Raw genomic sequence first — 24,681 nt, forward strand, 5'->3', positions numbered from 1 at the left:
TGGTGACGTATTATGTGCAAAGATTGTAATCCTGAAAACAATCTCCTGCATGGGTTTTAAAGTGCACACGTCTCCGGAATACCGAGTCACTACAGTTTCTACATCGAATTTGTGGCCTCTGAATAATTCAATACCGAGCAATTGCAAAATAGGAATCGTCGTCCAGTGTGACAGAGGGCAAGTATCGCCGGGGACGATTCCTCGTCCCTTATTTTCTTAGTTCCAATTTGGCCTTTCATTTCGTCTGTCTATAGCGGCACTTTATTGATCTTCATTCGATTTATCCGTCTTTTCTTTACGGTTATGATGAGGATATAACACATATTGGATCATAAAAATCGGGTAATCTGCGGTCGAAAGAGAACGAGTTGAAAAATTAATTAGTCATCGGGGCTGCTTCTATTATGGGAAGCTGTTTAAAAATGAAACCTAATTAGTTTTAGATTGATAGCTGCCTCATAATCAAACAAATTCATCCACACAGCCGGTACACAAAAGGCCTCGCGAATACCTTTTTAATTGGATAACGTAATAACCCTCTGCAGACCAATGCAATATTGAGCTCCATCAGCCCCAGCTCACTACTCACATCCACCATTTCTTTGTCGAAAAATCGGGTTAGTAAAACACGCAATAAATTTCAATTGAATTACGTAATTACTGGGACGTCCCCGCGCATTATCACTCAAATTACTGAAAAAATGTTGATGTATGGGGCTGATATATTTCGATGAAGACATCGCAAGCTTATCCGTAATGGAATGTAGTAGTAAGAGAGAGCTTTGTAGATCCGGAAGAACTCGCATATCAGAGTGGCACTCAACTTAATGAAACGAGTAATCCAAGAGCAGCTCTTCGCCTAATCCATCTCGATGCATTCCTTTACGTTTTAATATTCATCTAAAACACTTGAATCTCATCCGGACCTAGACAATTGCGGAAACAGCACTTACTTTAACTATTCTCAAGGTGTAACGCTCTAACTGCGAAATTCGGTCTGGACGTGTTTTAATCATAAATCGTTGCTCCAAATCAAAAAACGTCATTGTTCGGCTCTAAGTGGATTAGACGGTGGGTTTAATCGTCGATGGATTAATTACTACGTGACTTAATCCAGCGAAATGGATGGGTGTATCGTAAGAAAGGCGAGTTATGCCGGATAAAGGGTTGGGAGGATTTAATCAATTGAATTAGTCTTATAAATATTTGATGGCAATTTTGCTTAAAGAAGGGAAGGTACATTAATTTCAATAACAATTTGAAATGGAAATGGATTCAGCGCACAATTAACATTAATTTAAAAGCAATGGCAATTTCCTTAATGCGTTTTAGATTTTCATTTCTCATCAAGGAAAGTAATCCTTGATATCGCTTTCCTATATCAAACTTCACACCCTCCATAAAGCACGAATTGAAACTCCTTCCCAATTAGGAAATTTGGCTTTTACGTCCGATTTTATGGACCGCATAAATTATGCAAATATTTCCAGACCTATTTTCACAATGTACTAGCTGATAAATCTATCACTAATAAGGCATTAAAACCCAACTTTACGACAAAACGCCATCTTTAATGACAACTCAAAATTGCGAATCCCCCACAGAAAAGATAGTTTTCGGCAAAGCCATACAAACTTTATTTTCCAGAGTTATAGAGATGAAGTTCCATCAGCTGATTGTGCCCATCAACTGTAAAACACTTTTATCATAATAAGTGATGATGGAACGAAAACATCGGAGAAAAATGGGCTTCTTCAATTAAATCATTTTGTGAAAGCTTGACCATTAGGAATTAGCTTAAAAGAGCCCAATAAGGAGTAGGCGAGGTCAGATGAATAGTAAATCTCAACATCACCATTACTGGACATATCCGCGATTCTAAATCATTTTAGACTCTTATGTGAAACGACGTTCGCAAATTACGCCACACAAGGGATAAATCAAACACGATAAATGTAAATATGGAGCGGGCTGATTTATGAATGAAGATCACGTAAGTGCGATAAAACCAACTAATTAGTGATTATTTGGAAAGGAGCGCCTTTACAAATTGCTGACGTGGTCGCAAATCATTTAGGCGAGCACGGGCTAATTAAATATGAACAAATAAATAAATAGGCACGTGAAGGTGACTTTCGATATTCGTGGCATTCTCTGTCAATTAATAGATGCTATTCTGGTTTCATTTTTATTTCAATGGTAGCGTCGTACATAAATTGGAGTCTGGCTTAAAATTTATGGGAGAAATGTCCAAGTTAATTAGAACCACTGCGATACATTGATTCAGTGGCGTAACATAAATTTCGAACCAGGTTGCGTAAAACCCCACCATGCAAACTCCCCTTGTCTGTTCACATCAAGTGAAAATATTTTATCAGTGCACACTCTTCAAAAACAATCACCACGATCAAATCTTGGAAGGATAATGATAAAAACTGGGTTCATTACGAAATTAAACATATTACAGCATGTGGTGTGTCAATCTATTTTAATGCCAGAGTTTCGCACAAAATTGTGTTAACAAGATATTTTATTTATAGAGACTCGTTTAGATCGGTGTGGGAGGTTTCTATGGCACAATACAAAACTTTCAGTTCGATTTGTAATGTCACACTCGCTGAAAATTTAATTGCAAAGTTTGCAGACCTTCACAAAAACGGAAAGCTTCCAACTTAATGCAATAAAAAGCAAGTGTTAGAAAGGCATGCGGAAATATGACCTCTACATTAAATTCACAGAAACAAATTCACATCAAGCGTCAAAAATTTAATGGATATTTTATCATGTGCAAGGCCATTAACGCTTTATTCTTATCTAAATGTGAGTGAAACTTGCTATAAGGTGTATTTTAACATACCAATAGCATCAAATTTGTGCAATAAATTGTAATGGGCGCATTAACCAGGTGTTTCCATCTTTTGTAACTACACCTAAGATTCCAAATAACCTTTTGCTTATCGCGACATTATTTCATCGAAAGTGTGGGCATCGCCGATTACCAACAAAGTGACAAAAGTGTTATTTATTATCAAGTTTTACGAAATGAAATTGCATACATTGTAATAAAAATATATTACAAAATTATTAATTAATTAATAATTAATTGGAATATTTCAATTAATAACACACTTAAATATAACATATAACAAGCAAGTGCCAGGTTTATCGCCTAGTCTTCAAAAATCCATTCAAAAAGTTAAAATATAAACATTGAAGTTAGAATGTAAACAATTTTTTGTAAAATATTAGAGAAATTTTAATCACAATTATTTTAATCTGAAAAATCACGTATGGTGATTTCCTCTGTTGATTCTGATTCTAAAACTTATCAGTATTCAAATAATAAACCTACAAGACAACTAGTTATGTAAGTTGATTGTAAATTAAAAATTAGACTCCTTCAGCTGCGAAGCCAGCGAAATATGCAGAAATAACACTGCAAATCTGTTTTCCTTGCACAAGCAGGTATTGTATCATGTACCTAATATTGTTATCAATTGTGCGGTTGTTTCCTGGAAGCAACTATAATTACACCTCTTAGAGTAGAACATAAAAGCTGTTTCAGAGCGTCATTCCATGATACTAGCCTAGGGCTAGTCTGGTGGTCAAATCGTGTCCATATGAACCGAATGTATGTACTTATTTGGACATTGCCGAGTACAATAAGCACTGGAGCTCGGTGGAGCAGAAGCACACATCGGTGTATAACACATTCCCGATTGATAATAATAATAATCATCCGAATGTAATTAATGTTCGGATCAAATTTTTCAAGCGCTCGAATCAATAATAATTTAATCCTCACAGCCTAGCGGTGGATTTTTGTGTTTGCCTAATTATTTCTGAATTAATTGTGCCGTAATTGAATTGCATTATTAAAGCACTGTGTCGAAGCTGTCGCAAAATGGGGCGAAAGTCGTGTGGTAATTAAATTTTTAGTTCGATTCTTTGTCAAGAGAACAAATTAATTATAAGTTGTAATTTTTTGTTGGCTTTCGTGTAAGTTTATACTTTGGATAAATTTGAGTAAGTTTAGCGACCGCTAATTAACGAAGTTATTTTAATTGCCCTTAAGTGTTTGTTCGAAACTGGAAAACTTTCGGTGCCCTGTGCCAAGAGTTTTTTATTTCGTCGGTACCTTGTCAATAATTGACCAAGTTGGTTTAATTAACTCGCGCAGTCCCTGATTTAATTAATAATTAAATCTTTCTATAGATAGTTAAGAATTACGCCGTATTATGTAGAGAGACTCTGTCCGCCTTAATTAGACAGGTCGTTGTTTTAAAACAGAACAAGACTAAAAATGGCAAAAGGACTATAAAATATACAAACAGTAGCTCATTATGTCAGTAGCCGGTATTTTAACAATGCCGTGTTGTAGAACTAACTGCATTGATATCCCATTCAGCCGCCGAGGTAATTAAAGCGCCTGAAAATTTCCTATTGATTTCGCTTCGACATTTTTAATGACTGAAATGGCGTTTTTTACGGCCGATAGTCCGAAGAATTAAAGGCAGACGAGGCGCACAAAAAGCTCAAGCTCATGATTTAAATCGCGTATTCAACCTATTAAGTCCATTTAATTCCTACGAAAATTTATTTTTAAACCCAAGTGACCACCCTGTGTTACAACTTAATCAAGGTTTTTATTTGATCACTTTTCAAATTTTTTAAGAAACGGTAATCAATCAGTGATTCTCAAAGCTCAATCTTAAAACAAAATTTTGATATTTGCTCTAAGTAAAAATAAATCTAGAGATTTTGGATTTTTTTAACTCTATACCTACCATAACACTGCAAATTGCCTTGAACCGATAAAGAAGTTATACAGAAGCGGAAAATAAACATATTTCTTCTATTTCTACATATAGCTCAGTCAAATTAAAATAAAATTAAAATAAAAGAATAAGAAAAAGTCTCATCTATACTTGAGAGTTTCTTTGAGTGAAAATATGACTTTTTTTCATTTAAAAAGTGAATGATATAATAAATACAAGTGTGTTAGCTTAGATATTTCGTCTACACATTAAGTTAGAGAAAAAAATCTTTTTTTTTTATTTTTTTTTATTTAGGAACCTGCAAATAATTTAAACATCTCGTGATCAAACAATCTATGTACACATTTCATTATGCCTAATTATTAGTCTTATTATTTATTATTAAATGGCATACCATGTATGTATCTACTTTTCAACAAGAAAAATTTTAAGTAAAAAGAGCAAAAGGTAAAATTACTGTATTTTAATTTGCAGTGAGGTACAAAGTTAACAGATTTTGTTATCATTCATTTCGAGGTGAATTGACACAATAAACAGAAAAATTCTAGTCAGAAAATGTTAGCAAATAATACGGCTGTAAGCGCGAAATAAAGCACAAATGTGAATAACTGTTTCAGTTATTGATTGGATAAAACTAAACAGAAATTTATTACTTTGAGTTCGTTGATTGGATAATCAATGAGATTCCAATCTCTCGTAGGTAATAAAAACAAACCTCCTCGGGATGAGGAAATGCAAAAAGTCCTGGCCTCACTTAAATCTCGACCTGTGGACAGTGGCGGGTTAAAATCTCGCGTGCTGTTCCAGTTCGTGTGCGTCAAATGTAATATTAACAAATTGTGTAAGCTGGTCTAAATTTATTACACTTTTCGCTTGGTTTATCTGAAGGTCATTACACAGTCAGTTAACGTATCGGTATAGTAATTCATCCTAATGCGACATTTTCGTGTTTGCTGAATATTACTGCGAGCCGAAACAATGCGGCGCCGTCCATGATTGCATTAAAACCACCCCTCCCCACCCAAGGTGGCCAATTAATTCAATATTCGGTTAATTTGCACAATCGACGACGCGAATGACAGATTATTTCCAGTCGTGACAGAAAACAAAACCAAATTCCAGGGGATTAGGCCCTTGCGGCGTCGGACCAGCATTCAGACAAGATATTGCTTTAATTAGAACATTTCATAAAGCCCATTAATGGATGTTTTAAAACGTAATCTTCCTGAAACCATCGATAATTACTCCGCAGCATTAAATTTATAACATAAAACAATACTTTAAACGCATTTAAATATCAAATGGAAGCAAGCGCTTTAAAGAGCTTTCAGACTCATTTCTACTCGGGAAAACTTGCAGAATTGCCCGCCCGAAGCAGAACATTGTTAATCGACGGAAATGGGGCTATTTACGTTTATACAGAATTAATTTAAAATTTGCTCAGGCGAAAATTAAGTAAAATAAAAACGGAACGCCTCATCACGCACACGCATCGACTTTATCCAATAAGCAGACACCTCATATTAAGCAAAACCATAATTACAAAATTGTCGGTTCCTAGCTGTCGGAAACTTTGGCATAACACCCATAATTCCGATGGGCGTTCTTGGGCGAATTGAAAATTTGCCTGTTGCATCTTTTTTTCGTACATTAAATACATAAATGTAATTACCTGGGACCCCGTGAAGGTAAGGTTCTATTCAGTCACGGCTCCGACGAGGCCTTCCGACTTTTCCTTTGCGCACCGTAGGTGTGGCTGCTGAACTTTTAAGTAATTTGTGCCAGTCCTGTTCACAAACGAGACTTCCTGAAAGCATGTAGTAGCGGTCGCCTTGCACGAGGGGGGCGCCACATTTGCTACACACAAAACATTTCAGGTGGAAAACGTGCAGGGGGGCTCCAGGTTGCTGCGGTGATGGTCCTCCAGATCTCATGACGAATTCACTAGCTGGGATCATTTGACCACACGCCGAACACGCTCCTGAGTTTCCAAACAACCTGCGGGACCATTAAGAATACGGTAACATTAAATTTCGATAGTCTACAAAAAGAAAAATGTACAAAAAAAATTAAGCTCGATCAAGATTAAAATAATTTATCAACGTAAGTACTAGTAATTCCCATGACAGATTTTTAAAAACAAAATAAAGGAAGTAATGCCCATGTCTTATAAGTTAAATAATCACCAAAACAATATAAGGCAAATGATTATTAGATCGGTATATAATATTTTATCAATTGTGCCAAGTGCAAAAATGGTGGATGCGCCGGGATAATTTGCAACATAGACCACATTTTCGGTTTAAAAAATTGTGGAACCTCCCTAATTAATAAAAACCATTGCCAATGTTAGCAAAACAAGACACACGGTCAAAAGTTAGCCATATTGTTTTTTTTATCGTAATATAATAACACTTCTTTCTGTGGTTGTTTTACCTAAGTTTAACCCAATTTTTTTTAGAGAGCTAACCAAAAATTAATTTATTTAGAATTCTTGCTGATACAGTTAAAGAATACGCATCAAACTGAAATTTATTCGGGGCCGAAAACCAAAAACATAGAAATTTTATTCGAATATTGCAGTGATTATTTTTGTCCTCTACGATTATCACTTAAATTTTTGGCGCAATTACTGTAATCACACTGCTGATCGTGTAACAATAATTGAATAACAATTGCTAGTTAGGCCTTAGTTGAAAAAAATAAATATTTGCGTTAAACGTTTGTGCACACATACTTAAATATGCGCGCGCTGTTTGTAGCAGCTTTGTGTCTTATTAATTTAGAAAACATTCTTTTTAACCCACTTTCAAGTTCTTTGAAAGTGGAGGTTGAGTTTAATCTGAGGAAAATTCGATAATAGCTGGTTAAAAGACTGGTGTAACGTTTTTGCGAGTTGTTCGAGCCTAATTGATACAAAAATCGCATTTACCGTAATGATAAAAGTTTAGCCAATTACTTTCTAAAAAAAAGAACCTAAAAGCATCCTTTAAATCACGTAATTCTATAGCGAATCGTTATCTGCGACATGATTTTATTTATATAATAAAAGACGCGCCCCCATAAAATAAATTAAATTAATTCTGTAAAACATTTTTTACATTACCAACTTTTTCCACTTGATGATCATTAAGATAATAATAATTGTAACGTAACTCTAATATAATGTAATAGTAGTCTTTCCATCCTTTTTGTCTGCTCTGTTCGCCCTCTGCGATCAGGCTCGCTTTAATTAGGAGTATCTTATATTGTGGAAAATACCGCGATTATCCGCGGGCACTTTCTGATTAACGAATCCAATTATAGTCACGTTGTACCGAGAAAATTATTAGTTGCGCCGTTAATTAGATTATACCGCGAACGGAAAGGTGGATTGATTGCAAGGGCTGATCCAAGGATCTCACTTTATTGGAACACTTGGTCCACCTGGAGTCCACAAAAAACTTTAATTCGCAGACAATGAAAATATTTATGGTCTAATGAGACTAAAAAAACACGACCGAAGCTAATAATTAGTAAAAGAAGTGTTAAATGAATTAAATTAATATAGACGAGAGAGTCAGGGAGGGAGCGCTTAACAGGTTTTGTTGCAAAATAGTCAGACGGGCTTTTGGAGGGGTCCTCGCCCCGACTGCAGGGAAGTGAGCGATTTCCTGCTGAAAGCCTCCGAGGTCAATTTCAGGACGGATCAACTTTAAAGACGCTTTTGTGAGTGTTTCTTTTCCGGCGTTTTATCGAAAAGACTTTAATTAATAAAGGTCTCCCTCCTCCAACGGCAAACTGTGAGTAATTAGCCCGCGTGACCGCAGCGTGAGCCGTCAATCAAGCCGATCATGTATAAGTTTCACGTAAAAATAAAACGATCAAAAGCGTATTCATTATGAAAGCTATTCAAGTGTGGCGTTGCATAAAATTAATTAGCTGCCGTGTACTAGCGTTTTAATAACATCGGCCAACTACCCTGTCACTGCGGCCGGCACTCTTGATTAATGCAGCCACTTTGCATTAACAATCCGGTAAATGCAAATTCCCATTTGACAAAAGGAACAACGAATGTCCCCTGGACCCATCACGACATAATGTAAAAACCGCAACGATTAACCAACGCTGGAATTTTCTGCTCTGCTGCCGGACAGTTACCATCGATCCAGAGCGAGGGCGCAAACGGTGGCCGCTGGTCACTACAGTGTCGAAGTCGAAAACGCACATGATAAAGAAAAACTTATCTTTTCATTACAATTTTTACGCCATTTTTAAAGTACGTGTATTTTCCAGTTGCTAAAGTATTGGTGTCAAAATTTATTTACATCATGTAATTTCTTCACGATTTTTTTGTCCTCAGGAAGCAGAAAATTGCTGCATCTGTGCGTTATTCAATTATTTACACACCAAAAAGTAGTTAAAATCTTTAAAGTTGGTTCTTTCTAGCGACCTTATTTTACTGGTGAAACTGTTCTGAAAGTTAGTCTCCCAAAAACATTGAAAAAGACACGACAAGGAATTTTTGAGTTATTCCACATCAAGAAGATTCATTATTGTTTCTTCCGTAACGCCTGTGAATAGTCTTTTAGTGCTTTCGTAGGTATTTTGAAAATCAGTGGACCAATTTTTAAATTCCACAAACCATTCAAATATAGTGTCTTCAAATAAAGTTTTTTTTATCAAATATTCTTTGTGACCATTTGTAACATGGGTGCTTAGAGTTAAACCAGAAGAAAAATTGTAGTAGATAATAGGGCGAAGGTGTTCATGCAGAAATTCCGTAAGGCATTGGCAAAAAGCTTGTTCACAAATTATATAGATAGCTTTTTCCTACACTTAATTTTAAATACTAGTGTATGAGAGTAAAACTAAACGAGAATGACCAATGAATAAATTGATTCCAATACGAAAACTTTTTTCGTTAAATCGTGTATTTGTAATAAATACTAATTTTAGGGATTGTTGATATTATCTAGTGTGAAATATTTCCTTTCTTAGCCTTAATGACTGCCTGAACTCTTCTGTTGATCACTTCGTCTAGAAACTACAAACAACCGAATGAATGTCTTTTGTGTTTTCTTTATTGAGTTCATTTTTGTAATTCAATTTAACAAAAATAGTTCAGAAAGTTTATCACACTGGATTGACTGTCTGTTAAGACGGTTAAGACCCATTTGTCATTTGCGGTGTCAGATTTCAATAAATGTATTTTATGTACCACGAAAACTAAAGTGGTAAAAGTGGGGTTGAATTTTTCATTATGTATCAACTTATTCTTCCCTTTTTTGGAAGTCTAAGAAAAATGATCTTCTCTTTTCGATTTATTGGTAAAAGGTGCCAAATTGGCTGTAGTTTAATGAGACCAAAGCAATTAGCCGTCGCAAGTTGCCTTAAACAATCGATCCAGTTGGGGTGAACCGATGGTCTCTGGTTGGTACAGATAAGAGTTGAAGTTGACCGTGGTGCCGGTGACGAGACCGCTAAAAGATAGCCCGTGTACACATTGACTGTCAAACATCCATCCAATTAGCGAAGTTGAGGATTTATTATATGCGCATGCTAAAATAGACTCAGACTGTTTACTTTATTAGCAATGTTTATAATATAAGACCTGCGCGTACTGATAATTGCAACTATCCGAGCCAATTAGGCCGGAACCCGCTTCTCATTAAAGCGCTTTTAGTTTTCTCCCTCATCCACCTCCATAAATAACTTTTGACATTGTATACACACCGAAACAGCAATGTTAAGTAATTCGGAGAGGGTGAGACAATAAGTGCACTACGGACGATGAAGGCTTTGCAAACGAAATTCGATCACAAATTTTCATTCACCAAAACTACTAAATACCAGATCCAACATGAAGAAATGTGATGATCCACTTTAAATAATATTTTATATTTGAATTAATGCATGATTTCAATTTCAGTGTTGTGATTATCACCTGCCACTCTTGTCACACATTTCATTATTCCCATTATTCCATATACGAGATTATAATTTCACCTATTTAACTTAATGAAAAAATACTAATAACACTGATATGAAAAGTGAACAATGGGCTAAATCAATATATGAATTTTAGAACAAAACTTGGTATAGAATAACACCAAAATTATTATAATAAATAAATGGTACAACCAAAATTAAAACGTTAATTAGCAACTGAATGGTTTTATTGTGGTATTTATACACAACTTGAGGAGCATTAAGCTTGCCAAATAATACCATGCCATCGTTTTAAACAAACTGAACATCTGGTGGATGTCGTAGTGTCTGTGTCTGTTTGACAGATTTAACTCAGCTCCGTGCGCGCGTGGCGTTAATATTGCAGAAAAGTGAAAGCGGTTGACAGAAATCAGTAAAGGTGTTGGTAAGATGAGGAATGGAGGAAATAAAGAGTCCTTGTCGCACTTGGAAAATGTATGCAAACGGTGTTAGGAGGAAAGTGGGCATGTAATTGGTCCCTGCCGCGACGCTTCTATTGATTGAGGCCCCCGGCGGCGCGGCCTGGAATCTAGTTAGGCAGTTGTTCCCTAGAGTCCCGCGGCCCCAATGTTATCGCTGGCGCCTTCTCTGCCTTCACCGTGACAGTCAGCATGGAACCATGGACATGCCACGATTACGATTTTTCCTAAACGTTATATTATTCGATTTTGTTGGCGAACTTGAAGGATTGAACTATTGAAGTTAAGGCAAGTTTGAAGTTGTCTATCAATCAGGATAATGATTAAGAAAAATTTTGAATTTTTTTTTTTACAAAAAAGGTGTTCCAATTATTCATCAATATCAAATTTAACGTACTTTTATAGCAGCGTCAAGCCAATCAAAAAAAAAACTGATCATATGACCAAAGTGGACCGACCAATCAGGTGCTGACACTCGCGGGATAACCGAGGATTAATTTTAACATCAAATTAATTTTTAATTCGCATTTTATGAACCGATTCAAAGTATGAAAAAAATCTGATTCAATTATAAACTATCAATAGGAAATACATAGAAACATTTTTTTCTACTTGCTTCTATTTAGCTAGCACCAGAATAATAAATTGATTTACACATTTATTGTTAATGCTCTTTTCCCTAACGTAAATAATAAAAAAGTGTTTTTCCAATAACATTACTGTGTGCTATCACATCAATAGACTTATTGGTCTTACACTCGTCTTTTCAATCATTTGATGTAAAAAATGTGGTTTCTCACAAAATTAGAGGAACCAAATAAAATTCAAATTCAAAACCGTGACCTAAAAGTTTCCACATAAGTAACTTCCAACAGATATTTTCAACTTCCTGTATTTAGTTTAAGTGACCACACAAAAATGGTGATGATTCATACGACCAAACGTAAAAGTCAGTAAGAAAAATTGTTTTAACTGCACTTACGAAGTGCTAATTATTCAGAGTCTGGTTCTGAAAATATCAAATTAATAAAATGCAGAAGGTATAGATATCAAAAAATCTTTATTAAAAAAAAATTAACAGAAGATCTTCCTTCAAATCATAGACACAATGTACTTTATTCCTTGTAACTAACTGTTAACAGTTGACATTTTGTTTATCACTAGATATATAGGCTGTTCCGTCTAAATATTGGACGACCTAATAATGATAGTCATCTAAAATACAACACAATATATACCCATAATCCGTTTATTCCGGTTATACCAAAAGTCGTCATCAACTTTCTTATTTTAAAAAGAAAGCTATGTTTTTCAATGCAATTTTTGATTACTCGATTTATTTTGAAGTTTTTATCAGCTATTCCTTTTATCTAAATTTAGTTTTTTTCGAAATGTTTTGGATTTGCATCATTAACTTCAAAAACGGATAACTCTCTCAGTGTTAAAAATTTTCAAATCCTTTTTGGCTTAATTGAAAAAGGTTTAAATCTTTTCTTTAGTCTTTGCAAACTTTTAAAAAAAATTGCAAACCACGCATACGCTCGTTGCATAACGACAGCCCTCGAACTTTAAGCTTGAGTTTTTGCACTCGTGCTATTAATAACTATTCCACCTAGTAAAATAAAAATTGGCGTATTCCATTTGAAAAAATTGACTTATAGCTTGTAGAAGTTAGCCAATTTTCAGACGGAATTTTAGACGAAACAGCCTGTACATTGGTAATTTTTATCACTGATATTAATAAAATTCCAACTTGACACACATAAGTCCAAGTATTTCTTCCACTTGTTATAAGAGGTAGGCAAAAAGCTAATTTCGAAATCTAAGCAAAGAAAAAACCTTAAAACTTCTATTGTTTGATAAATAATAGGAATACAATTAAGGTGGAACTAATCATAAATCAGACAATTAGAGTTGTGTTTCATGCTTTCGTAATTCACCATACACTCATACTCGTATTAAATAAGTGATTAATGATTAGGTACATTGAATCATGTAAGTTATGCATCAGTACTAGCAATTCGTGATAAGAAGGTGAGTGTGCTAAAAGTATTCTTTGGTGAAATCCCTTTTCTAAACTGTAGCATACATTAGACAGATTCAGAAATCGCGCTCAACAAAACAGCAAATTTCTCCACGACGAAAAATAGATTGTGAAGACTTTTATCGTTCATGGTTTGCGAATTTGTCTCTTGTTAGTTGTGAGTCGCGCATCGTCTTGAAAATTAAAGAGTGTATTTGTCGATCAATTGGCAGAAAACGGCGTGTTTCACCACTTTCGTTGTCGGCAAAGCTTCGGGTCTGTCGGGTGTTTAGCGAGTCAATTGGAGCGCATTTGAGCTAACGCGATCCATAATCAGCGCTTTGTGCATTATGTATCGGGCGGTGCGTGCTGCAAAACTCGATTTGACGGTGAATCGACGACGAGCCCGGAGCACAATCAGACTCCGGGATGCATCCAATCAAGAGGCACTGCAATAAGGTCTCCGTGCCACCTTTCCGGCAATCAGAACGGTTATGCGCGTTCTCCTTTTACGACACTCAACAAATTGAGTTTGAGACGAAACAATAATAAATTGGTCCGGTGACGGCGCAACACTCGCGATTATAACTCCCAAACAAAATTTCAAATTCTTCCCTAAAAACTGCGGCCTTAACCACTACTCATATTTGTGCACTTAACACTCAGTGAGGTATTTGATCTTTCACCCTCTCTCTTACGGGATATTTCAAAATTTAAAAACATTAATGCAAAAATTGAAATACGAGTAATTGCGTTAATATGAAAGGAACAAAAATAAGAGCAAATGTGATGTGTTTCTCTGCTAATAGTAATTCGGAATATTGCTAAACAAACATTAGGCCATTTATTTATTTTTAGATTTGCAAACACCTCAGTGCACATGCGGATCTTGCATTATCTCGGCAGAATTTAGGTTTGTAAAAACCCAAAAAAACGTTACACTTATCCGTGTTTGTATTTGCCAAAATTATCTAACATTAATCAAACATGAGATCCGCGTAAGTAAAATGAAGGTCTGTAAAATAGTTCACCCTCGGTTCAGGGTTAAATAGAGTGCAATGCCCGCAAATTTGACATTTTGGCGCAATATGCGTTGGCTGATAATCCGGGGGCGCAATATAAGACGGCCCACCAGACCGGAGCGCCGCTTACGAGCAGAGTCACGTGCACAGAGAGCCCGCACCGGAATGACAGACGTGAACATAATTTGACAGCAAATAAGAACAGGGGGATGGAAATGATTGCGAGGGGAGAAACGATTAGATAATCTAATAGAAACTGCCATGTCACAACGAGGTGTTGGTCGGAAATGCCGCCTGCAAATACTGATTGCCTTCAGCCGGGCAGCCTCGTCAACGCCTAATTGTTCCACTTTCCGTTGCGTTTTGCATTAGATATCACTCCAATTTGTAGCCTTCTTTGTCTAAATGACGTGGCTTATTAAAGCCACTTCCATCAACAATATGAGGAAATGCGCGCGATGCTCCCTAATAATGCAGAAATCGCATAGAAATGATCATGTGTCTAAACCTCTCAGCCCAGCTCCTAATAACATTTCTACTGCAATTTTCAATTGGCATATTTCTATAAGTAAAACAGTTTCCTTTTCATGGCAATTCAACAATTTTTTAACTTGAAGGATTCACACAGTGTCAGGCAAAAAATTAGTTGTTTCATCAAAATGTTAAATTCTTTCGTTACTTCTAGAATCTGTAACCTTCTTTACTACGATTTAGTAAAAAAATATAACAATCTCTTGTAAAAAAGAGTTATCCACGCAGAACGACAAAGTACAATGTCATTCTTTCCAAATCATGTGGTTTATTTTTAATTGTGTTTTATTCTAAGTCGAATTAATTATATTACGTTAAATTAGAATTTGTGGTTAATACTGGAATAAGAAGAGAAAGCAAAATCTATATTTTTTGTTTATAACCCATGTTTATAATTAAAATATACCAACCTTAGCAACAAACTCAAAATAAAAATCTGCAAGACCAGTTCACTCTTTATTTTCTGACTGTTAGTTTGAACGACAAGATTTGTGTGATTTGAACAAAACGTACTAATTGTTATTAAAGTAGGTAACTGACTTTGTGGAGGCTTGAGATAAGTAACAAAATGACTTCGCTCCTTCTTACCCACCAAAAATACACTTATTATTTAAAAATTCTATTTTTAATCAAATTAATGAAATGCAAAAATACAGAATAAAAAAATAAGTTAAAGTATTATCTTTACCAGTTAATGCTTTCTCGTATTTTGTAACTTATGCCGTTCAGGTGATTCAAATATTGTTATCTGAATGTAAAATAGGTTTAGTTTTCATATTTTGAGAATAGTTTTATTAATTATGTACAATAAAACCTTCCTTAATTGAGACCTCCAAATAACGGACATCTCTTCACAACGGACATTTTTGGAGAAACGTAATAAAAATATTGGAATATAATGTAAAAAAAACTCTGTATAGCGGACGCGGAAAAAAATTCTCGAATTACGACTAGTATAGCCGTATTATTTGTTTCATAGACCATGTAGAAATAGATGAAAAATTCTATATTGGAAATCTGGAATTAAATATCGCTGAGTGTATGCAAAAATTTTTGGAATGAAGACGATAGTGATAAAGGAGAAACTTGCCTTAACACCACAGTAAGTACATGCTGTCTGAATATTTTGAACTTGTTCATGTGTTATGTAAAAAACGCGGCTCCTAAAAACAACCAAACAAAAATTGAAGATTTTAAGTCAAAAATCCGTTTATTCCCTTTTTCAATGATTTTATTTTATTTTTAAGAGATTTCAATTTATAATTTACAAATAACGAAAAGTTTAATAACCAAGTGTTTATTCTGTCACGAATCTTAAGGCGGCCCAGACTGTGCATCTTAACTTAACGAATGTTAAGCATGGTCAACAAATTAAAAGAATTAAATATACTTAAAGCATATTTAAAAACATATTTAACATACATGCTTAAGTTATTTAAGAATCCCGTGTACGAGAAAAACATTTTTTTGTAAAATATATTTTTGTTGCTGGTTGGTGAGCGGTTTATTGAATGAACCTTTCGTAGCCCTATAAATAACGCTCTTTTCGGTGTTACGTTGAGAGTTTAGCAGATCCAATATTACCTCCTGTCACTTTGTCACATTCTTCTTATGTCACAGTTACACCCATTTGTTCATTAGAAAAAAATAACATTTTTATATTAAAATTGCCCCCTCCTATTAGCGGACGCCTCTCCACAACGGACAAGCAAATTTATCACGTACTAAATCTAGAAGTTACTTATTAAATTTTGGATCATACGGTAGCAAAAATAATCAAAACAGTTCCACTGATAATACAATAACATCACGAAGGCATGGACCGACTAAGTTTTAATGAGATAAAACCATGTGTACCAAGGCTCGTTTACTTGGTGTGCATAATGATCAGACTTGCAAATTGCAATTTGTGTTAAAAGTTATATAAAATTATTGTCGAGTCTAGAGAACGTGGCTGCGGTAAACTCGTTACGGGTTATCAACAATTAATTATTATCATAAAGTTGGTTAAATTTTGCCAAGAATCTCCCAGTCTTGCAGGAATTAAACTTAAAAAATCTGAAAAGCGACAGCTCTACAAAGAAAAGCGCAACTAAAGTATTTAATCTAATCAAGTGTTAAAGGCTGAGAAATCAAAGAAGACAACAATAACGTCGTGACGTAAACGTCTAAATTATCCATTATCTCAATATCGACAGCCAATTAGTGTATTGCGGTTCGATTCACTCCCCCGACTAGAACGAAAAGACGACAGCGCGCCATCAACCTTCATAATGGAGTAATTTTAACAGAAATAAGATTATAAATTGAAAGACATTTTAAATTTGCATTTAAATCAGTATTCGTGTAATCGAGTACAGGCGGTGCGAGGCTTTGTCGAGATCCGAGAGTTTCCTACCTCTTCTGCATCTCGTTACATCACCGCAATCCGGAACATTTCCACCAAAATGTTTAAACTTTTGACATATCCGGTAATAGCAACAATCGCATTGCGAACACACTTTTTCGTCAACTCGTGTCCAATTAAATTAATGAATTAGGTGCATGGGTGAGCACTAATTCCATTAGCGGTCTAGTGAAAAAGTTTTATTTAATAAACCATGTCCGCTTAACAAAAGAAAACCGTCAAGAGAAAGTCCTATCAAAACCATCCAAAGTGTCAGACCAGAACGAATAAGATTAATAATTTGATTACTTCATTTTTTCTCTTTTGTTGCGTAAGTAATTAAGTGCCGATTAGAGTGGAATTGAATACAAAAAATGCCATTGTTGCCACCTGCAAAGCAAAATTATACAAAAAAAATTCGTCCAATAAATTAGTATTTAATAAGACGGAATTTACAAGACTGCAGGCAATCAATAAAAAAATAGTGAATTATTTAAAAACCCTAGTTTCATTCACAAAAATGCCGATTAAAATTTTATTAAATCGTTAGCACACTAATCAACAGCTCCGACCGGCCACGTGGTCCCATCGCCACATTTTTTACATAACTGTGTGGCATTTTATTTTTTCGTCGCGAGGATTATTCTACAAAAAGCCGTGACAACAAATCCTGTGAATAATTTATGGTTACTGTCTCAGTAGAAAAAGTCAATATACTTTGTCTAAGCTCTCCGGGGGCGGTTGATGGTGTAGCAATAAATTCTGACAAATAATAAATCACTCTATTCAAATTTTTACAAATTTTAAAGTGTCACAACTGCAGATGCCTGTAATAATTATTTAAAGCCGAATGCTGTCAGACGCAATTAATCACTGCAGGTGGAGGTCGATTATCATTTGCTTGTATTAGATCGAAGGGAATTTGAAAATAAATTAAAAATCGAACCCTCCTATCTCCTGATTAATCACAAGAACTGTGTTATTATGTGATACCAGATCAGGAATTATTATCTTCAAAAGTTATCAAATCAATGTTTGAACCTAATGAGGCTGCTAAATGACCATAATTAGTTTTAAATGACAGATGTTTCGTTATGTCTTACATTAAGTTCAATTCAAAATTGCGTTTCTGGCAGCAAAAGCTGGATTATTAGTGATTATTTTAACGCCTGAGCAGCTGGGATAAAAGTAATGTGACATAATGTGACTGGACAAACAATTATGTTAATAATATCGCAGGTACAAAACCAATTAGAGACTAGAAACCTTATCGGTTGAAATTCTTAGAAAATTTTACCTGCGTGAAATCTTGAGACCAACAAATTTCTCAAATATCGCCTTGTGTCAGATTCGAAACGTTGTGAAAAATTCATTGTACACAGCCATACTTTTACTTTTAAAATTAGTCATGAAATACATGCAAATTAAGAAAAATATTTTCTCAGTAAGAATGCTTTAACTAAATGAGAACTAGGATAAATTTTCTGGGAGCTATTCAGAGTTCGCTCTAACCACTTCTTGTGTACTTTTTGGTTCATAAATCATCTTTATTAAAAATATATTTCAAACGGATAATTAAAAACTTATCTAAATGACAGTTCTCTCTTTTATTAGAACCATTCTGTCACGACTAGTGATATTAATTACCCAATAATGAATAAACACGATTACAAATTATTCACTCTTAAAACTTCCGGCTATTAATATTAAAAATCTTTTACGAACCTCTTATGTAAAATTCGAATTATGGCGTGCCAAGATACATGTTTTGTACCAGAGTCAACCCCTTAAATTCTCTACGGCACTTATGGAAATGAAGGAAATAACCCATTTAATGGCCCAGCTGTGCTGGTGTTATCGTTACTTCACCTATTTATAAATTTAATGATATTTAATAAAATTCTAAAAACATCATTAATTTGTCAATGTTATTACCTTTGTAAATTATAGTTAACAAGTCTCAAACGAAGACGTTATTACAAGTGTAGTAGAAACAGCCATAAATTTTAGACCTCAAAGTAATTATGTAAAAATGAAATAATGGAGAAGACTTTGCATTTAATTATCTAATTAACGTCTATACTTTTTAAATATATTGACTATAAAAACACAAGTTATGTTGTAATTAATAATTACAACGTAAATCATAACGAATAGTATTTGCTGATTCTGCAGAAAAACATTTGAATGGTCATAGAATAGATAGGACTATCGAAGTAAAGAATTTATTCGACAAATTAAATTCTCATTTCAATATTACGACATATTTACGATCAATATTGTAAATGCCGATTCCATGACTTGGTCAGTAATCAGATCATTACATTTATAGTTCGGAAATATGCAGATTAGAGATGTCATTATGAAAATTATTCGCACTTGATAATAATTGCAGAACTAAGTAAATCTTTGCCTTCTTTAATTTGTTAAATATTACTGAGGGAAGAAGGAAGCTAGGTAGTAAAATCTTTATTGAAGGTGTAGGAGCTAACTAATAGATAGTTTTTAAATTAACTAAGTCAAATAATGTGAAATTAAGTATGAAAATCCCATTTGAGTCTTTTAATTAGTTAAAAACCTATGTCTGTATTTGCAAAGTAGTACAACAAAGAAAATGTAGGTAATAAAAGTGTAAGCAAAATAACAACTTGTAAAAATAAAACTCTACATTGTACTGACAAAATCAGTAATATACTTTTATGTAGTTATAAAGATATGCGCTGTTCAACTGGCCAGAATCGCCTTTTATCTTTTTACCTTTGAGCTGAAATTAGCACCTGGGAAGATTTCGCATTTTTCTGCGGCAAGTAAAGCGCGCTCGTTGATGTTTTAATAGAGGCATTTGTTTGAATAGTAGCGTTAAAATAATGTGTTTTCACAAAACCACTTACGTTTGATGTTCTTTAGCGAACGCTTTTCAGCGATGATTGAAGTATGTGAAACGATTTAACGAAGTGGCGTTGACAAGGCCCGCTAAGTGAATGCTAATCGACACCCTCTTTAAAACTTCTTTACATTCTTCACGCACCGGCCGCGAGGGGAAGCCCGTGGCACTCCGGCAGTGAAAAAATGACGGAATTGTGTGCCGTACCTGTACGCTTTATTATAATGAACCCAGGTCGCGATTAGATTGTTTTTGTGGCGTGTGATAGTGCATCGATCTGCATTGCGGTCTGTTTAGAGCCGTCTAATTTATTAGCATAAGTTGAATACGCGCCGCCACGACTTGTATCGATCGATCAACCCCTTTGGAACAACACCCGAAGAGCAAATCCACTCGGCATTGCTGATTATCAGCGTTGTAAGTGCGGCAATGACTGACCTGGGAAAAATAAGAAACAATCGCAAATACCGACGACTCCGAAGGGAACAAGAGGCCTTAAATGGCGCCAGTCTTCCCACAACCGCACACATACGCGAACACCATACATCAACCATTGCTCTTGACAGCTGCGTAATAGAGAAACAATCAAAACAGGAAATTTTCAAACATGCGGAAATAATCACCCACAATTCACCGACTTACGGGCAAGATGCTTTCACTCCAAACAATGAGGATACTTTACAGGAATTTAATTAACGATTTAGGGGCTCGTGATTAGCAATATGATGGATTTTGAAGAATGTGGACAATTCGAAAATTAATTTACTTAGAGCCATGTACTGCGATAGTTTTATTAACCAATTTTTCTACCGTATTATTACTCCCTACGAAAGTAAGGGGAAGTAATCACGACGGAATTATACATTAGAGCCACAATTCTTATATTTCATGTGTTTCTATATCAAGATTTCTGTTGATTTCTTTTATAATCGCCAAGCACGTCACCTAACTGATTTAATAAAGCTCAAAGCTCTACAGGAAAAACAGTAAAACAATAACCTATGTATATCATACATTTTTGCTGTATTTTTTTCCAACAGAACCTGACTGAAGGTAATTACAGTAGAAACATGCATGTAATCTCAATGATACAATAATCTCTGGAATAATTTTATTAACACAATAATTATTATCAATACCTACGCATTTATAGTTTACAACACACGACACTTCCAGCGTCCACTTACGTTACATATATTTTGTCGATTAATTCTTCATATTGCTGTTTGAAGAAGTCTGTCTCAATTATAGGGATACAAAAGCAATAACCAGTGGCTATACAATTTTGTAGAATTACGGAAAACTAACTTTAGACTAATTCAAAGTTAATAGAACAATTCGTATTGCGCTAAATGTATAAAATTAAGTTCATTTCAAACTTTAATAGTTCACTATCCAATTAAGTGTAATACTAGTTTTGTTTACCAGTACATGGTTCTACTAATACCCATTTTAAACTGACATGCAGAAGCAAAATTATGGTAAAAGAATTACATATTAGTTTGTTGGATTGGAACCGTCCATTGTGCTAAATTAAATGTGTAAACATATTTCGACAATAAAATAAAATTATTAGAAAACAAGATTACTGTTGAAAAAAGCAACCAATGCTCAATAAACTACAAAAAGTACAAAAAAATTAGGCATACACCATTTTTCATATAATTTTTAACTTATTATTTTGAGAAGAAAGTCCACACCGAGTGGATACGAAACACATCACAGTAGTAAATAAAATCAACTATATTTATAAGAAAATTATTAAGAAGGAAAGTTGCTAAATGCTTTGAGTTACTCACGTTTAAAACTTTATTTTTTCAGTACATGTTTGTCATTGGTAAAAGAATAATGAAACTGTCAAAATAAATAAAACTCAACCTTGGATTTAACCCAAAGATATTTTACTTCAAAGTTATTAAAAAAAGGCCATTTCATGTACAACTTAACAATATCTAAGATTAGATTTATTATCTATATGAAAGTAAAAGTCCTAATTTTTGGTTTTAAATACTGATTTACGGTTGATATTTAAAGCAAAAATATAAATCAAAAAAGCTACGCCGTTGAAACAAAAAAAAATTGGAGCAATTTTTTGCATTTATTTGGCCACTTTCATTTTAGATTTTAAACAATTTGATTCACTGATATTAAGCGATCTATTTTTATTTATATTCTTTTCTATATGGTATAATATATGGTAAGCTTCATTTGATTTCATAGTTTACGAATAATTTTTATTATTTAGGAGGACAGTGGGAACAGAAACAGTGATTTTCATTCTCTACAGAGCAGATTTTGATACGTAATTAAGTCTATTATCAGGAAAGACGTTACATAATATGTATTTTGGGTTGCCGCAGATCGTCAGGCTCGTCATCTTGCGTGAATTAAGCTATAGAGAAATATATTTTTACTTTACCCAACAGTTTTATAAAAATTGTAATAAATCGTAAAATAACGACGTGGTGAAAAACCACTGAAATACTGAATAACCACAATTATTACTCAAAATCGGGTTATTTCTCTTTCAAAACTGATTGGTATGCCATCAGATATATTGAAAAAAATTTTTCCCAAATTATAAAGACATGACTATAGACTGTGTCAGACTTATCAACAAATTTAAACGTAGCATGATTTTGAAATACGTTTTAAGTTTACGATATCATCAAAATAGGCTTTCAGATTCAATCTCACTTCACTCCAAATTGCGCAATTTCAATACATTTTCGTCCTTTATTTCAAATTAAGTAAAGTGAAATAATAAACAGTGAAATTTTTCCCGGCTTCGAAGAGTTGAAAGAAGAGTCTTTGCCATAAACCGCGTTCTTGTGGGGCGGCCGACGCTAATCAATTCGTATGGCACTGCCATATCTAAGGCGTTTTAGGTTAGTTCCCAACAGACCATCAAGTAATAGACTATAAACTAAGCGTTTTATTTAATAACCGCGGAGTGAATAAAATTACAACGTGAGAATCTCTTTCGCGAACAACATGCAAATACTTAAGATTCCCCACGCGCAATAATCCGACCGCTATTTTCGTCGCGGACAATTCCCCAAGAAAGTGTCATGTACATTTACCTCGTATAGTCCTGTTTGCAGAGGATCATTCCACCTTTTGTGAAGCACGATGTCCCGATGTCTGCTAACATAGCCGCGCAACACGAACACTTCAAACAGCTATTGTGCCAATAGCGATCTAACGCGTGCAGAAGAAAACGTTCCACTATTTTACCACCGCACCCTGCACATACTTTCACCGTGCCGTTATTATTGTTATTGTTGATGCTCGGATTGTGGTGCTGGTGGTGAGGGCCTTCCGACTGGGGGCCTCCGAACGCGGGGTGGGAGTGGTGGTTGTGCGGGTGGCCGTCGTGAGGACCGCTCGGGTGACCTGCAAACCAATCCCGCTAATATCAAGAAAAATTTATTGCATTTTCATCTGCCAGCCCATTATTCCAATCGTTTTTTTTTCAAAATACTAGTTCTACGTATAATTATCTAAACATCCTTTCAAACATGTGAAGATGAATGACTTCTAAACACAAATCTTATGAATCAATGGATGGACTTTGTCATCTAGAAAAAAGCTGTATCTTACCTAGAGGACCTATTCCGTGTCCGTTGGACTGGTGCATGCGTATCTGAGGTCCCCCAGGTCCGGGATGAGTGTGGTAGTTGTTGTTATCCGGCGACGGAGGGTGCGGAGACGTCAGTTCTGCGCCTCCGTAAGGGTGGTAGTGAGGGTTCATAGCGGCTAGTGCACTGGCTGCCAGTTTGACGGTAATAGCGCCTTCAGAAGCGCTCACTGTTTATCACAAGAATCTATCCACGAATATTCACGCTACCACCGTCTGTGCAACTGAATCGACCGCCCACCTGCAACATATAATAACCCCCAGTTTTAACAACTTACGGTATCACCAGCTGGTAGTAAAAAATGAATAAATCAAAAATGATTAAAATTCCTGGTGAAATTATTGTTAACGATATACATTGTTATGTCCATAATCGTAAATCTAGCAATAAAGTTACCATGGCTTGTTTATACGGTTTCGTTGTGAGCAAATTAAAAATAACGTGGTCCCGAAGAAAATAATACCAATATAACTCTCAATAATAACACCAACTGATTGCAGCAATATTATTTTCTCTCGGATAATTGGTATATCAACCTCATGTTTTGTATCGTCTATTTTTGAACGTGAGTATGATTTATCCTGTACAAGACCAAAGATATAAATCGGAAAAATTCATCCGACCAGACTTTTTCCTACCGGATTTATCCCCGGCAATGCGTAATCAAATTACTTCTCCGTACGCTGTAAAATTAGCAACGAATATACATATGTTCATCATCAATTTAACCACTGTATGCTTTGCTCCAAAAAGGGGTTGGTCGTTTCGCAGCAGACCGACTCAGGTTATTTACGTACAGTCCAAGGCTATGTAATTTGTAGCTCCACTTACCGACCTAATAACAGTCGTAAGATGGTTTACCTACAAACTTATATTTTAGCGGCAGGGATTTAGACTCTGTGCAGCCTCTGACGCCAACTTCGAGACCATACAACTCAGGGGCGGTCCAACCTGCCATCGCCACAGGTGGCAACCCATCATGCAAAATTTTGAAAGAAACTGTAACGAGGCCCTTGGTATGTTTTAG

The 24,681-nt window shown here is 35.0% G+C and overlaps 1 protein-coding gene across 4 annotated transcripts in view; it reads right to left on the reverse strand.

Moving 5' to 3' along the window:
- The window catches only part of LOC661046 (uncharacterized protein), a 110,020-nt gene that overhangs the window by 8,064 nt on the left and 77,275 nt on the right, over positions 1–24,681 (reverse strand). For all 4 annotated transcript variants that reach the window (XM_064356670.1, XM_015980005.2, XM_064356669.1 and 1 more), the window contains 3 exons: positions 23,617–23,894; positions 23,097–23,409; positions 6,451–6,776 (listed from right to left, as the gene is read on the reverse strand). In XM_064356670.1, the coding sequence (XP_064212740.1) occupies positions 6,479–6,776; positions 23,097–23,409; positions 23,617–23,767 (762 nt within the window). In that variant the 5' untranslated portion in view covers positions 23,768–23,894 and the 3' untranslated portion in view covers positions 6,451–6,478. The remainder of the gene's footprint in view (positions 1–6,450; positions 6,777–23,096; positions 23,410–23,616; positions 23,895–24,681) is intronic.

The sequence above is a fragment of the Tribolium castaneum genome, chromosome 5 (genome assembly GCF_031307605.1).
Source record: "Tribolium castaneum strain GA2 chromosome 5, icTriCast1.1, whole genome shotgun sequence".
Taxonomy (NCBI): domain Eukaryota; kingdom Metazoa; phylum Arthropoda; class Insecta; order Coleoptera; family Tenebrionidae; genus Tribolium; species Tribolium castaneum.